Consider the following 13,354-nt stretch of genomic DNA (forward strand, 5'->3'; position numbering starts at 1 on the left):
TATAAACGTGTATTAGTATTATGTGAACACAACCACCCTGCAATGGTAAAAATCCAATCTCTCCTTCCAAAAACCAAACAGTCTCAATTATCAAGCCGTTTTGATTTTCTAAACAGTATGACATCATACTGCTCAGGCCCCGCCCATGACCGCTGGCGGACTGTCCCATACTGTCACATATATTTCCGCCCTCGGATAGTTGTATGTTGTCCGCCATTTTTTCCACATTTTGTTTGTAGCGTCAACAAAGTCTCATAAGCAATGCAAAGGCTGGATACACTGTGTTAATAATAGGCCTATATTATATATTAATTGCATGTGAGATTCATTGGTCATAACAGAACTTTGTGAGATTGCGATGAACAAAGAGTGACAGCTGTAGTCAGCTTTAGTGGTTATGAGCGTTCTTTGCGAGCTTTCTAGGCAATCCATTTAAATTCGGGAATGACATCTGAATATTTATTTATGCAGGATTCGCTCTCGAAGTAACAGTGTTTGGCATATTGATAGCAATAGAAGGAACAAAATATGTGAAAATGTGCATTAAGAGAGCACCCTCACTAATTTCAGAAGCAGCCTCAGTGATTATTTCTGGAATCTGGTTGATATACGCTTCTGTAACTATATACAAAAACAACACAATACAAATGCATTAAAATAATTTAAAATAAATGCATATTTACAATTTTAGCACTTAACTAAAATAAGTATTAATAAAAGAAATAACTAGAGCAGGTTGACTATATTCAGCTTGCTTCCATTTATTGAGAAAAGCCTACTTTTCACCTGAATTAGAAAAAAAACCTCTTCTGGTCTGATGCGAGGACAACATTTGAGCGTACACGCAATATCTGAGCGAGACCAGAGCCAATTCATAAAAGAACAATGTATATTTAAAAGCACACGTCCGGTTTTGTGTGAGTGAAGGAAATCCGCTTGCGAGTGGAGAGATTCGTATCCGCACATTGCATGGATCACATAACATTATGGGCTCTCAACATTTGTCATTAAGATCACACAATAGAAACCGCCTAAAATTAAGTATAAAGAAGAGAAGAAAGCGGCCCCAGGCAGCTGCCTACACATGCCAGGATCCGCCACTGCCAGATGCAGTTAGAAATTCACTAAAAACAAGTCTATTGCAAGACATCTGGTGGGGGGGCACCTGGGGTGGCCAGACAAATTTCAGGGTGCCCTGCCACTGAGCAGAAAGATGATAATCTTTGTTTTGATTGTAATGCGCCACCTAATACACAAAAAAACAGAAGAGAGGGCTGGGGTAAGCAGTAGCTCATTATCATTTAAAGAGATATGCACCGAAACGGGTCGCTGTGAACAGAGCTGTTTTTGACCGGGTAAAAAGGGTGTTGTTTTACACTACCATTGATGAATATTAATCAAAGTATTTTGCAAACATTTCATGAAGATTATAAATATCTTTACTGTCACTTTTGATGAGTTTATTGTATCATTGCTGAAAAAAATTATTTATTTCACAAATTATAATAATAATAATATTGACCCCAAACTTTTGGACATGAGTGTATGTTTCTCTCTAGACCTTGGTGGATTTTGAGAGAGGGGTAGTTCAGTTTTTATTTGTAGTTTTAGGTCAGAAGCGTTGTGGACATCCACAGTTCTGTCACAAACTGGCATGCTCCAACATGTACAAAGAGGAAGAAAGGAAAGAGGGAAACTTACTTGGGGGCCCCTTGAGATTATCAGCATGTGCCTTTTAATGGTGTGGCAGCACAGAGGGATGCTTCAGTCTTTCATCTTTTCCATTTTTCAGTCTCTCTGGAGGTCTGAGTGAAAGTGTTGAGGAGGACAACACTAGTTTGAGAATAAGTCATGGTGACATCCCACCTCGAAGAAGAGTGCACGAGTCAAAGACATTAAAATCTATTTATATAGGTATACCATTATAAGGGTATTTACTTGGCATTATAATTGCATTTCTGTACACTGTTTTTTGTTTTCACAAACTGAGTGAAAATTATTGTCTAGGGTAATGGACAGATAGAGCTTAACTTGTTTTGAACCTGAAATATTCCTGTAAGGATGTAGGCTACAATGTTTCTGTCAGTTTTCTCAGTTCGTAGCACTGCAATGGAAAGTGTTGATGATATCTTAAAGGGATTTCCCCATTATATTCATATCATACTCCCATGCTCCATTAGACCTGGAAACATTTGACTGATAGTCCTCTTTACTATGATTACTTGATGTATTTTTCAGTTTATGAACAGTCACAATAGAGGGGCTCTTTTCACTGGAGAGGGACATGCTTTTGTGCTGATACGTCCCATCTGAGTGTCAGTTTGTGTCGGATCTCTGAGCATTTCTATCTCAGATTGATGCCTAGAGATAAAGAACTGTGATAATCCTCTCGGAACAAGCGTAAAACGGTGTCGATGAGTCCTCGAGACGTGGCCCATTTTTCTGCATGGTGTACATGAGGGATAAGCTGCTTAGAAAAAGATACTGCCAGTCAGTTGTTTAATGAAGTTAAGAATTGATACAATAAATGTAATATGTTTGATAGTCTGCCAAAGAGACACCATAGATGAAGAGTTGAGCGGCTGCCCACGAGAGCTGAACTAATGGAGCGTAGCGCAGCACGGCACTTTCTGGCTCAACTGTTTAGTCTGACTGTGTAAAAGTCTCCAACGTTTACTCTGAAGATTTTGATGTGTTAGGTAAAGAAAGACTAGGGCTCTGTTCCAAAACCTAGTGAGTTGCCTATAGAGGCAGTATTTGAAGACATAATTTAGAGCAATATCTGTGCATGCTATTTATTTTTAAGCTTAATTCAACATTAGCTTAGCCACATGTCAATGTCAAAATTAATCACGAGTCAAGTTTTCTCCACTATTGTTGTGGCTTCCCTTTTAAGACACCTAATTTGCAGCTAATTTTTAAGGCAGCCTCACATTAATCCATTGTAGCAATACATTGCAGAGAGCTTGTATTCAAATAAAAACAGTGCCTTTTGGAATTTGCATATTTTGGTGTTGTTTTGTTATGTTTGAATAAATATGAGAGACATAACCTATGCTTTCTGTTTCTGTTTGTCTGCAGAAAAACATTTATACCATCTTTGTTGTACAGAAAACACAACCCTAAATAGCATCTGTTAATGTATTCAGTAGTTTTACACAGAGTAACTCTGCTTAACTACAATAGTGCAAAGCAATAATAAACTATATAGTCATACAGGGGATGGAATACAGAGTTATAATCTACAGTTAATCATCATTCAGTCTGTGTCACACTCCGGTAAACTTGCTTTTATTCTCTTGATAAATTAAAAGAGATGCAGTACACTTATATTAAATGTTAGATTGTATTGCATGTTAGCTTGCTTTTGCTCAAGAGCATGATATGTTTAATTCCATGTCATACTAATAAGAAACTGCTTCTAACCACAGGGCAAGAGCTGAAATTCCAAACACACAACTTTGCAATGCCGTTTGTGGTTCGATTGAACTGTGAATTTGGAGAACACCAAATCATTGAACTGTTATGTTGAGACTGACAGAAATTGTGTCGGCTAACAATTCTTTTTGTAAACACACCCCAGATTTACCTTCAAATTTAGCTAATTTAACATTGAGATTCAGTCAGCAACAGCTACCTTTCAGATATATCTCTTGGGTTAATCACCATGCTGTCAGTCAAAGCATCACGTTTGACCGCACCACAATTTACTAGAACTAGGGAACGACTGATAAATGTTACACACTGAGCCTTACAAATTTCTTATGAGGCAGTTAGCTCAAATCCTTCAAAAACCATTGCTGAATTTAAACTCGCCTTTATACTCTTTCCAACAACTCACATACTGCATGTTAAAAAACTGACGTTCTCATGTAGCTTCCCTGGATAATTGAAGAACAGCCAGCAGTGGAATCTGTCAGATGCCTGCCATAAATGAGAGGCTTTGGGGTTTACTTCATCTCTGAGCTGAAAAGAGAAAGACAGTAAAGACACATAAAACTGATTGGAAGGGGAAAGAAACAAAGCATTTTAGAGGGGAAATAGTAGCTGAGGACAGTTAATGGCCAGACATTAAGCCCAATTAAGTTGGGTGTTAGTAGAAAGGGAAGATTTATGCAAATGCTTTGCAGTCAGGAGTTTCGCCAACAAAGATTGTGGCTGAAAGCCTATGTGGTAGTGGTCCACTGTGAACTGGTTTCAAAGGTAAGCAAATATTGTGTTTGTCAAAAATATTATGCACTCCTCTGAAAACCTGTATGACTGTAATTTCAGAAAACTTTGCAGGTAGAGTTTGTGTATTCAAAAACGATATTCTGTACTGACATAAGCATTATTTGTGATGATATATTTACATTTGTGGAGAATAAATGTTGTTAATCCCATACAGCAATGTGTGTGTGTGTGTGTGTGTGTGTGTGTGTGTGTGTGTGTGTGTGTGTGTGCGCATATACATATATGTACAGATAGTAGCAGTTGTGCATCAGGGGAAATTCAGTAACACACTAGGCTGGATGGCTGTTTTTGGAAACAGACAAAAGTTGGACTGTTTACCTTTACTGACTTTGGGCGAGATGTTACAAGAGAAAATGGTCCATCAATCAGAGGTGCTCTGGGCACTGGGCTCTAAAGCAGAGAAATGAGGCAGAGGAGACTGTGCCAGCAGCCATTTCCACTGCTGCATGACGGGAAAGCTTCCATTGCCCTCCCAAAAATCATTTGTGGATACAAAGTGGACCGTCCCCTGAAAGTTGAAGTTTCAGAGCAGAACTGGAATGAGAGGTCTTTGCTATCTTTTCTTTTTATACAGTCCCCCTGGTTTCGTATTGGACCGGATTAGACCAGCAATGGAAACTTAAACATGTCAATAAACAGGACTGAATCGATTGTTGCTGCTCCTCTGCCCCGTCTCACATTAATAGCTCATGTTAGTAAAAAAAGGCAGCTTCATGCTGAAAACCTGGCTTTGATGCTGACTAATATGACTACTTTAAATGTCATATTTAACACTTGACCTTTTTAAATGTTCTCTTATAAGATATTGGAATTGATTATTATGTTATCACGGTGCATTTATGTATTTGACATGCTGACGCACGGTTATGTGTGTTTTATACATACATTATAGTAGAAGTGGTGATGTTTGTGTGTTGTCTGTTTGCAGTCTGATTATACAAAATGATGTTTATATCTATGCTCTTTTATCCTGTTTGACCAGCGTCTGCTTGTGAAAACACTGGCTGTCTCCAGCCTTAATTACAGCTGTATGGTGTGCGGCGTCCACAGCTGCAGCTGGCAATTACTGCACGCCCATATTGCTCAGAGAGCCCTGCTTTGATTCAGCACGGAGCCAGCTGAGATCAGACTCCATACGCAGGCTGCTAAATGAACAGCCATGTGTTACATACAAGTGTGGCCCCTAAAGGTCCCTTCTCATCAGAACAGGACTCGCTGCTGGAGAAATTTGGTTGATTTATAGCAATACATTTTAATGTCAGTCTGCCTGATGAAAAGATCATCTTATACCAGCAGGAATTTCTTTCTAGTTGGTGGATCCCGATAACCATGCTGTTTACAGTCCATGTACAACTTTTGAGTTTAGCAGAATGTCTAAACTGCTCTTTTCAATACAATGAAAGAGATTGGTGCTATCAATAATATAATATATAATATATAATAACAACATTGTTTGGAGCTTGGACAGCAGTGGTCACTGGTCACCATCCAGCTTTATTGTCTAAACAACAGCAGCTAAACATCTGCTAAATGTCTCGTGAAAGAAAGCCATAGAGGTTTGGAATGGTATGTGGTTGAATAAAAGATGACAGAATTATCATTTTTGTAAAGAACTATCTCTTTAACCAGAATGATGGAGACATCAGCCAGCATCCCTTGTTGGGACTAGCATCCAAAACAGCTATACTGGGCTTTTCACAGTCTTTCTCACACATTTCTTTCTTACTTTGTGTTTTCAGTCAATCCAACATTTCAAGCTTTGTTTTTATGTGGTAGTGATTCGATTTGGCATGTAAGATAAAGATTGGAACCAAAAACATTCTGAACAAAAGGTCAGAAAGCGTTGGGCTCCGAGGACAGAAGCGAAAACCTCAATTTCTAGATCTTTCATGACTGTTTCGTTTTTTTAGTCACTGGACACCAATTTATCCACCTGTGTTTTTGTTGATCCATTTCCTCCTGACATTTATTTGTCAGTGGTTTTGTCTTTTAATTTTGAGCATTGCATTGCGTCAGCCTGCAGAATACCTGAATAATAGTCTTTTTATTACTTTTGCTTGAAGAGAAACAGGGTCTATAAATAACAAATCGCATGCTTTTTAAAAAATTTTTTTTTTTTTTTGAGTGGCTGTACTTTTGATTTTGTCTTCTCTTGTCAATATTACCCATGTGGAGCAATTATTTTGATGTGATGATTTCATTATGGAGGCGGATATGTTTCTCAGAATGTGGACTATTCATTTTCCTCTTGTTTGAGGAACAAACGCATTGCATAATAATGCAGTATGGTTTGTAGAACTGTCTCTTCCTCTTGTCAAAATGAATATGACAGGAATGAGACACAGAAAACATTGTTTGTTATACCACCGAATACAAATGCCCACTGACAGAGTGATAAATTGTAAAAAAAAAAAATTGGTTTGTCATGGGAGTTGGAAAATCCTCTATGAAGATTTGAATGCCTCAGAACTTCTGAAGTTTAAAGTGAGCTTTTCCCCAATTAATCATAAGCGTCTTAAAAAGCATCTCTTTGAGGGATCAAAAGGTTCATTTTTAAAGTATTAAATCAAAGAGAAACAAAAGTTATGGTTTCCAAAGATCGTAGCTTGTTATGGCCTCCTCATTAAGAGAATATTACATTTTTAATTAGTCACTGGTGTTTTTTCATAGGTCTACACAAGATACGGGAAATGCTATACTTTCAACGGGAAAAAATCAACCTCCAGGAAGACAAAGCAAGGAGGGATGGGAAACGGGCTGGAGATCATGTTAGATATCCAGCAGGATGAATATCTACCTATCTGGAAAGAGACAAGTGAGTTATAACGCCACACAGAGATGATTTCTAGTCCGAAAGTTGCAAAGTCATTCCATATTTTATGGTTCTCAGATGTGTGTCTGCACAATCTGTTAACATAGACATGTTTAAATTCAAGGTTTATTTGTGATGTTGTTTTTCCCCATTTGTATTGATAGGGGGATATGTGAGGCTTATCTCTGTGTTATCGTTCATATTGCTTATTGTGGTTTCTTACCCTCTCTCTGTCTCGTTCATCCTCTTGTTATTTTTTGCAGATGAAACATCTTTAGAGGCAGGAATCCGTGTTCAGATCCACAGTCAGGATGAGCCTCCCTACATCCATCAGCTGGGCTTTGGAGTCTCTCCGGGATTCCAGACCTTTGTATCCTGTCAAGAGCAAAGGGTATAACTCTTCCCTTGAATCACTCTCAAACTTTTCAGTCTAAGTACCACCTATAATGAAATCAGGCCATCCAAGTAGAGTACCATCTAGTCACATCAACATGCCCCCAATTTTTTAAATAGCTTAATGGAGTAGTATTCTGTCATTTACTCACCGCCATGTTGTTCTAAACCATATGTGACCCTGGAGCACAAAAGCAGTCTTTAGTCGCTGGGGTATATTTGTAGCAATAGCCAAAAATACATTGTATGGGTCAAAATGATTGATTTTTCTTTTATGCCAAAAATCAGTAAAGATTATGTTCCATGAAGATATTTTGTAAATGTCCTACAGCAAAATATATCAAAACTTATTTTTTGATTAGTAATATGCATTGCTAAGAACTTAATTTGAACAACTTTAAAGGAGATTTTCTCAATATTTAGATTTTTTTGCACCCTCAGATTCCAGATTTTCAAATAGTTGTATCTCAGACAAATATTGTCCTATCATAACAAACCATACATCAATGGAAAGATTATTTATTCAGCTTTTAGATTATGTATAAATCTCAATTTCGAAATTATGACTGGTTTTGTAGTCCAGGGCCACATATGATGTTTTTTCATACACAAAATTAGATTTTTAAAAATAATTAAAATAACAGCTCTTCCTATACAGAATTCCAGAGAAAACATGCTGTTTCTTGGTGTATTGAAGTTAAGAAATAAAAATAGGGGCCAGTAAGCAAGCAATTAGCAGAGGAGAATTTCTTTGCAAGTGTGAAACACGCTCAGAGTTGAGAAAGTGACTGGCAGCTGAAGGGTCACCAAGCTTGTGAAGCTGAACTATAAATGTGTATATCACAATATTTCTACATCAATTCAAATGTTCCTAACTGACTTCTAGTAAACTGGCTTGTAATCTAAACTCTGACCTATCTGTGTGCTATATGAGATCAAGTTTATTTATTTATTAGATTTTTCAGGAGAATGGAACATATTGAATCGCTAAAATTAATAAACTGAAGTCCTGAAAGATGAAACCGAAGTAGTGACTGTTTTCTTCTGCATTGTAACATCCAAGTGAAACCGATTATCGTAAAGGAAAAAATGTAGGTTGGGGATTTGGTCCTATCCATCAGTTGTTGACTGGATGGAGGCAGATCTTGTAGGGTGGGTATAAGAGAATTAAATCATTGGAGAAATCCAGCTTTTTCCCTGACCATTGTAATAAAGAAATGTTGAGAAGAAAAATCGTATGCATGGTTGAATCCCAATAAAATCAATAACATGCATTCAGAAAATAGATAAGGTGAAGTGCATTCAAAAGTACTTTTGCACTACAAACACAACATTTCGTTGTCCTTTACATATTGAAATTTAGGGCAATGCATTCTTTTTTTTTTTTTCAAACAAACATGCTATTTACAGGTGACAAATCAGATACAGAGTAACCAGGGTCAACAAAACATACATGACAGCCAACATGGTTTGTGTGAGTATGAGTGTGTGTGTGTGTGTGTGTGTGTGTGTGTGACTGGGTGTTGGGTTTGGAAGTATACTAAACAAAATAATCAAAAAATTTAATAAATTAATCAAAAAAGAAAAAAAAAAAAAAAAAAAAGTACAACAGTAATGATAACAGTAATAATAATAATAATAATAGTAACATTAATAACAAAAATTAGAGGATAGTAATTAATTAAAAAATAAATAAATAAATAAATGTGGGGAAAGTTGGAGGATTAGAAAGAGGACAAAATAGTAATAATAATAATAATAATAGTAGTAATCATAGTATTAATAACAAAATAATAATAATATTAATAATAGAGAGAAAATAATTATAATAATAATAATAGTAGTAATCATAGTATTAATAACAAAATAATAATAATATTAATAATAGAGAGAAAATAATTATAATAACAATAATAATAATAAAGCTAAAAAGAGTAAGATATTGTAAGGCTGCCTCTGGGCCCTCCGTGGGCAAGGCATAGTTTAGGCCCAGGACGAGCCATCTAGGAGAGGAGCTGCAGGGCACAAGGACCAAAGTCTCAGCCCCGGCTGCCACTCACATGCCATGTTTACCTCACATATGTACTGTATATGTATTGTTAAGTGTATAATGCATTAAAAAAGTGTGACGTGCAGTGTGGAGCCAGCCCAGTGCAAAGCCCAGGCCCCCATGCTCACGTCCCACTTACCCTGTGTGTGTCTGATATACATGTATGCATTTTTTTTTTTTCCTCTCTCTTTTTCCCCTTTTTTTTTTTTTTTCTCTTTTCCCTCCCCTCCTCTCCTTCCTCCTCTCTCCTCTTCCCTTGCTTGTTTTAAAATAGATGTATGTATACCGTCTAGTGATGCATTAAAAAAAACAAGGCATGTAGTGCTGAACCTGCCAGAGGCAAGAAAACCAGGCCAAAGCTGGTACAGGTTGGAGATACAAGGCCCCCGGCCCCACAGCACACCCACCAACCACTAAACCCAACCACACAGGGCCACAGCCAACTGAGGCCCAGAGGCGTGAAAAGAGAAAGAGAAGAAAAGAGAGAGAAAAAAAAAATAAATAAATAAAAAGTGCAGATAGCAGAAAGCAACCGTAAGAAAAGGATAGAGAAAGACAAAAAAAAAAAAAATAATAATAATAATATTAATAATAGAAAAATATTTTAAGTTTTTGATTTAGTTTGATATTAGCCTTTGTTGCTACCTCTTCCTAACCCCCCTCCCCCATAATCTTATGTAGATATTGATGAATGGTGTGTTGTTGAGGGTGGCTTCAGACAGAGAGGGTCAACGGATTCATGATTGATGGAAGTTTATGAGAGATAACAAAGAGGGGTTCAATTCTGTTGTATTATTTTGAGTGGAAGTTGACAGGTTTTCCATGGAGATGTAGTCTGTTATTAAGTTTTTCCAAGATGAAATATGTATGCTATTCCTTGATTTCCAGTTCATGAGGATAGTTTTCTTGGCGATAGTTAGAGCTACTAAGAGTAATTTACTATCTGTATCGTTTGAGTTGATTATGGATGTGTCACCTAATATACAGAGGGAAGGAGACAATGGGATGTGACATCCCATATGGTTGGATAGTGACTCAGTAACATTTTCCCAAAATTCTTTAACTGGGGTGCAATGCCACAAGGCGTGAAGATAGGTGTCTGGGGTGTTTTGTGTACAGTGTGAACATGTTTCTGAAGTAAAACCCATTTTAAATAATTTTCGTCCAGTAAGGTGAAATCTATGAAGTACTTTATATTGTATAAGTTGAAGATTGGCATTTTTCGTCATGAAGTAAATGTTTTTGCAGATTTGTGTCCAGAAAGTGGCATCGGGGGCAATAGATAAATCTGATTCCCATTTAACATTTGGTATACCTAATGTATTGTCCGATTTTGATATAATTCTGTATATTTTGGAGAGTAGTTTTTTAGAAGAAGAAATATTTAATAGCGCTGATATTGGGAGGGGGAGGTCTAGATTAGTTGTCCTAGTGTCAATTTTTGATTGAATTGATGATTTGATTTGTGAGTATTCCAAAAAACAATTGCTCCCAATGCCATATCTCTGAACCAAGTGGGAGAATGGTGCCAGGTTATTATTATGAAAGATATGCTGAAGTTGTGTGATTCCCTTTTCTGCCCATGTGCGTAAATTGAGTGGCTTCTTGTTAGCTGTAAAATCTGGGTTATTCCAAATTGGGGTGTATTTAGATGGTGCAAGAGGAGAGTTTGTGATTTGATGGAATTTCCACCAGGCTGTCAGAGCTGCTGCTATTGTCGGCATTTTAAAACAGTGATGCTTTTTGATTGTCTGATTGTAGAAGGGTAAATCTGAAGTATTAATGTCCTTACAAATTGTTTGTTCAATATCTAGCCATGTGCTTTCTGATGAGTTAGGTTGAATCCATTTTTGTATATTTTGGAGCTGATTGGCCAGAAAGTAGTGGTAAAAATGTGGTGCTTCCAGTCCTCCTTGTGTTCTCTGTTTCTGTAGGGTGGTCAATTTGATTCTTGGGGTCTTATTTTTCCAGTAAAATTTGGTAATTATTGAATCTAGTGATTTAAACCAGGAAAGGGTGGGTTGTGTTGGTGTCATTGTAAATAAATAGTTTAATTTAGGGAGTATAGTCATTTTAATTGTTGATATTCTGCCCATAATAGATAGTGGTAGGTTCATCCAGCGTTGAAGATCCTCGTCTATTGTTTTAAGTAGTGGAGTGTAGTTGAGTCCAAACAGCTCTGACAGCCTGGGGGAAACATTAATACCTAGATATTTGATATGATCGGTGCACAGAGGAATTGGTGATGTATGGGATGTCACATCCAAACTAGTGGAATGTAATGAAAGTATAGCAGATTTAATCCAGTTGATTGAGTATTCAGAGATATTTGAAAAAGAGTCAATGAGTTTAATCGTTTCTTGTAATGATGATGGAGGATCTTGTAAATATAATAATATATCATCAGCGTAAAGACTTATTTTGTGGTGTATATTTAGTGTTTGAATACCTTTTATGTTGCTGTTTTGACGGATGGCTGCTGCTAATGGTTCAATGAAAATGGTAAAAAGTGAGGGGGAGAGTGGGCATCCTTGTCTAGTCCCGCGGTGCAGTGTGAAGCTACGTGATGTTAGTCCATTGGTGATGACAGTGGCTAAAGGTGATGTATATAGAATTTTAATCCAATTAATGAATGACTCCCCAAAACCAAACCTCTCTAATGTGGAAAACAGGAATTTCCAGTTTACTCTATCGAAAGCTTTTTCTGCATCAAGAGTGACTATGATGGTTTTGGCTTTGTGAATTGATGAATAATACATTAAGTTAAAAAGTCTACGTGTGTTGTTAGATGCAAGTCTACCTTTAATGAAACCAGTTTGGTCTGGATGTATTATAGATGGTGTGACTTTTTCTAATCTATAGGCTAGTGCTTTGGCGATGATTTTAATGTCTACATTGATTAGGGAAATTGGACGATAGCTTGACGGTAGTGTTGGGTCTTTATTGGGTTTAAGAAGAAGCGAAATTGTAGCTGTGTTCATATTATCTGGGAGTTTTGATTTTTGTTTTGATTCATTTGTCATTCGGATAAAGAGTGGTGATAAGATGGACCAAAAGTGTTTGTAGAACTCAGCAGGGTATCCATCAGGACCTGGTGCTTTATTATTCGGCATAAGTTTGAGGGCATTAAAAAATTCATGTTCTGTTAACGGAGATTCAAGAGTATTTATTTGAAGTTTACTAAGTTGAGGTAGGTTGATATTGTTGAGAAATGAATCGATGTCTTTCTGAGTCGGGTGTTTTTCTGAAGAGTATAATTTACTGTAAAAATTGTGAAAAATTTGATTTATTTCTTCTGGTGAATTGGTGGACTTCCCTGCTGTGTCTGTAATAACTGCTATTGTTGTTTTTTCCTTATTTTGTTTGATTTGATTTGCCAAATATTTACCAGATTTGTTACTGTGATGGAAGTTTTCTTGTCTTAGCCTTTGTATTAAGAATTGGGTATGTTTATTGATTAATTCGTTTAACTGAAATTTATATTTTCTTAATGTGTCCTGTGTTTTTTCTGTTGGATTATTTATATTGGAGTCTTCTAGTTCTTTGATTTTTTGTTCCAATTCTGCTTGTTGTTCCTTCTCTTTCTTTTTTTTGTGAACGGAGAATGAAATGATTTTTCCTCTTAGTACTGCTTTTCCTGCTTCCCACAGAAGAGAAGGAGATAATTCTGGGGAGTCATTCATCTCTAGAAAGCATGCCCACTCTCTTCTAAAATAACTGTCGAATTCATGGTCTCTCAGAAGGGATATGTTAAATCGCCATCTAGTAATGGGTTTATGTGGACTATTTATGTTCCATTTTAATGTTACTGGGGCATGATATAATAACTATAATAACTATATAACTATATAATAATAACTATTGGA

At 36.7% G+C, this 13,354-nt stretch overlaps 1 protein-coding gene across 1 annotated transcript in view; it reads left to right on the plus strand.

Moving 5' to 3' along the window:
• Window positions 1-13,354, plus strand: part of asic4a (acid-sensing (proton-gated) ion channel family member 4a) — an 81,072-nt gene that overhangs the window by 58,379 nt on the left and 9,339 nt on the right. Inside the window, exons 2-3 of the mRNA XM_079429239.1 lie at window positions 6,904-7,048; window positions 7,309-7,436. Of these exons, the coding sequence (XP_079285365.1) occupies window positions 6,904-7,048; window positions 7,309-7,436 (273 nt within the window). The remainder of the gene's footprint in view (window positions 1-6,903; window positions 7,049-7,308; window positions 7,437-13,354) is intronic.

Source organism: Barbus barbus, assembly GCF_936440315.1.
Source record: "Barbus barbus genome assembly, chromosome: 11".
In the NCBI taxonomy this organism is placed as follows: Eukaryota; Metazoa; Chordata; class Actinopteri; order Cypriniformes; family Cyprinidae; genus Barbus; species Barbus barbus.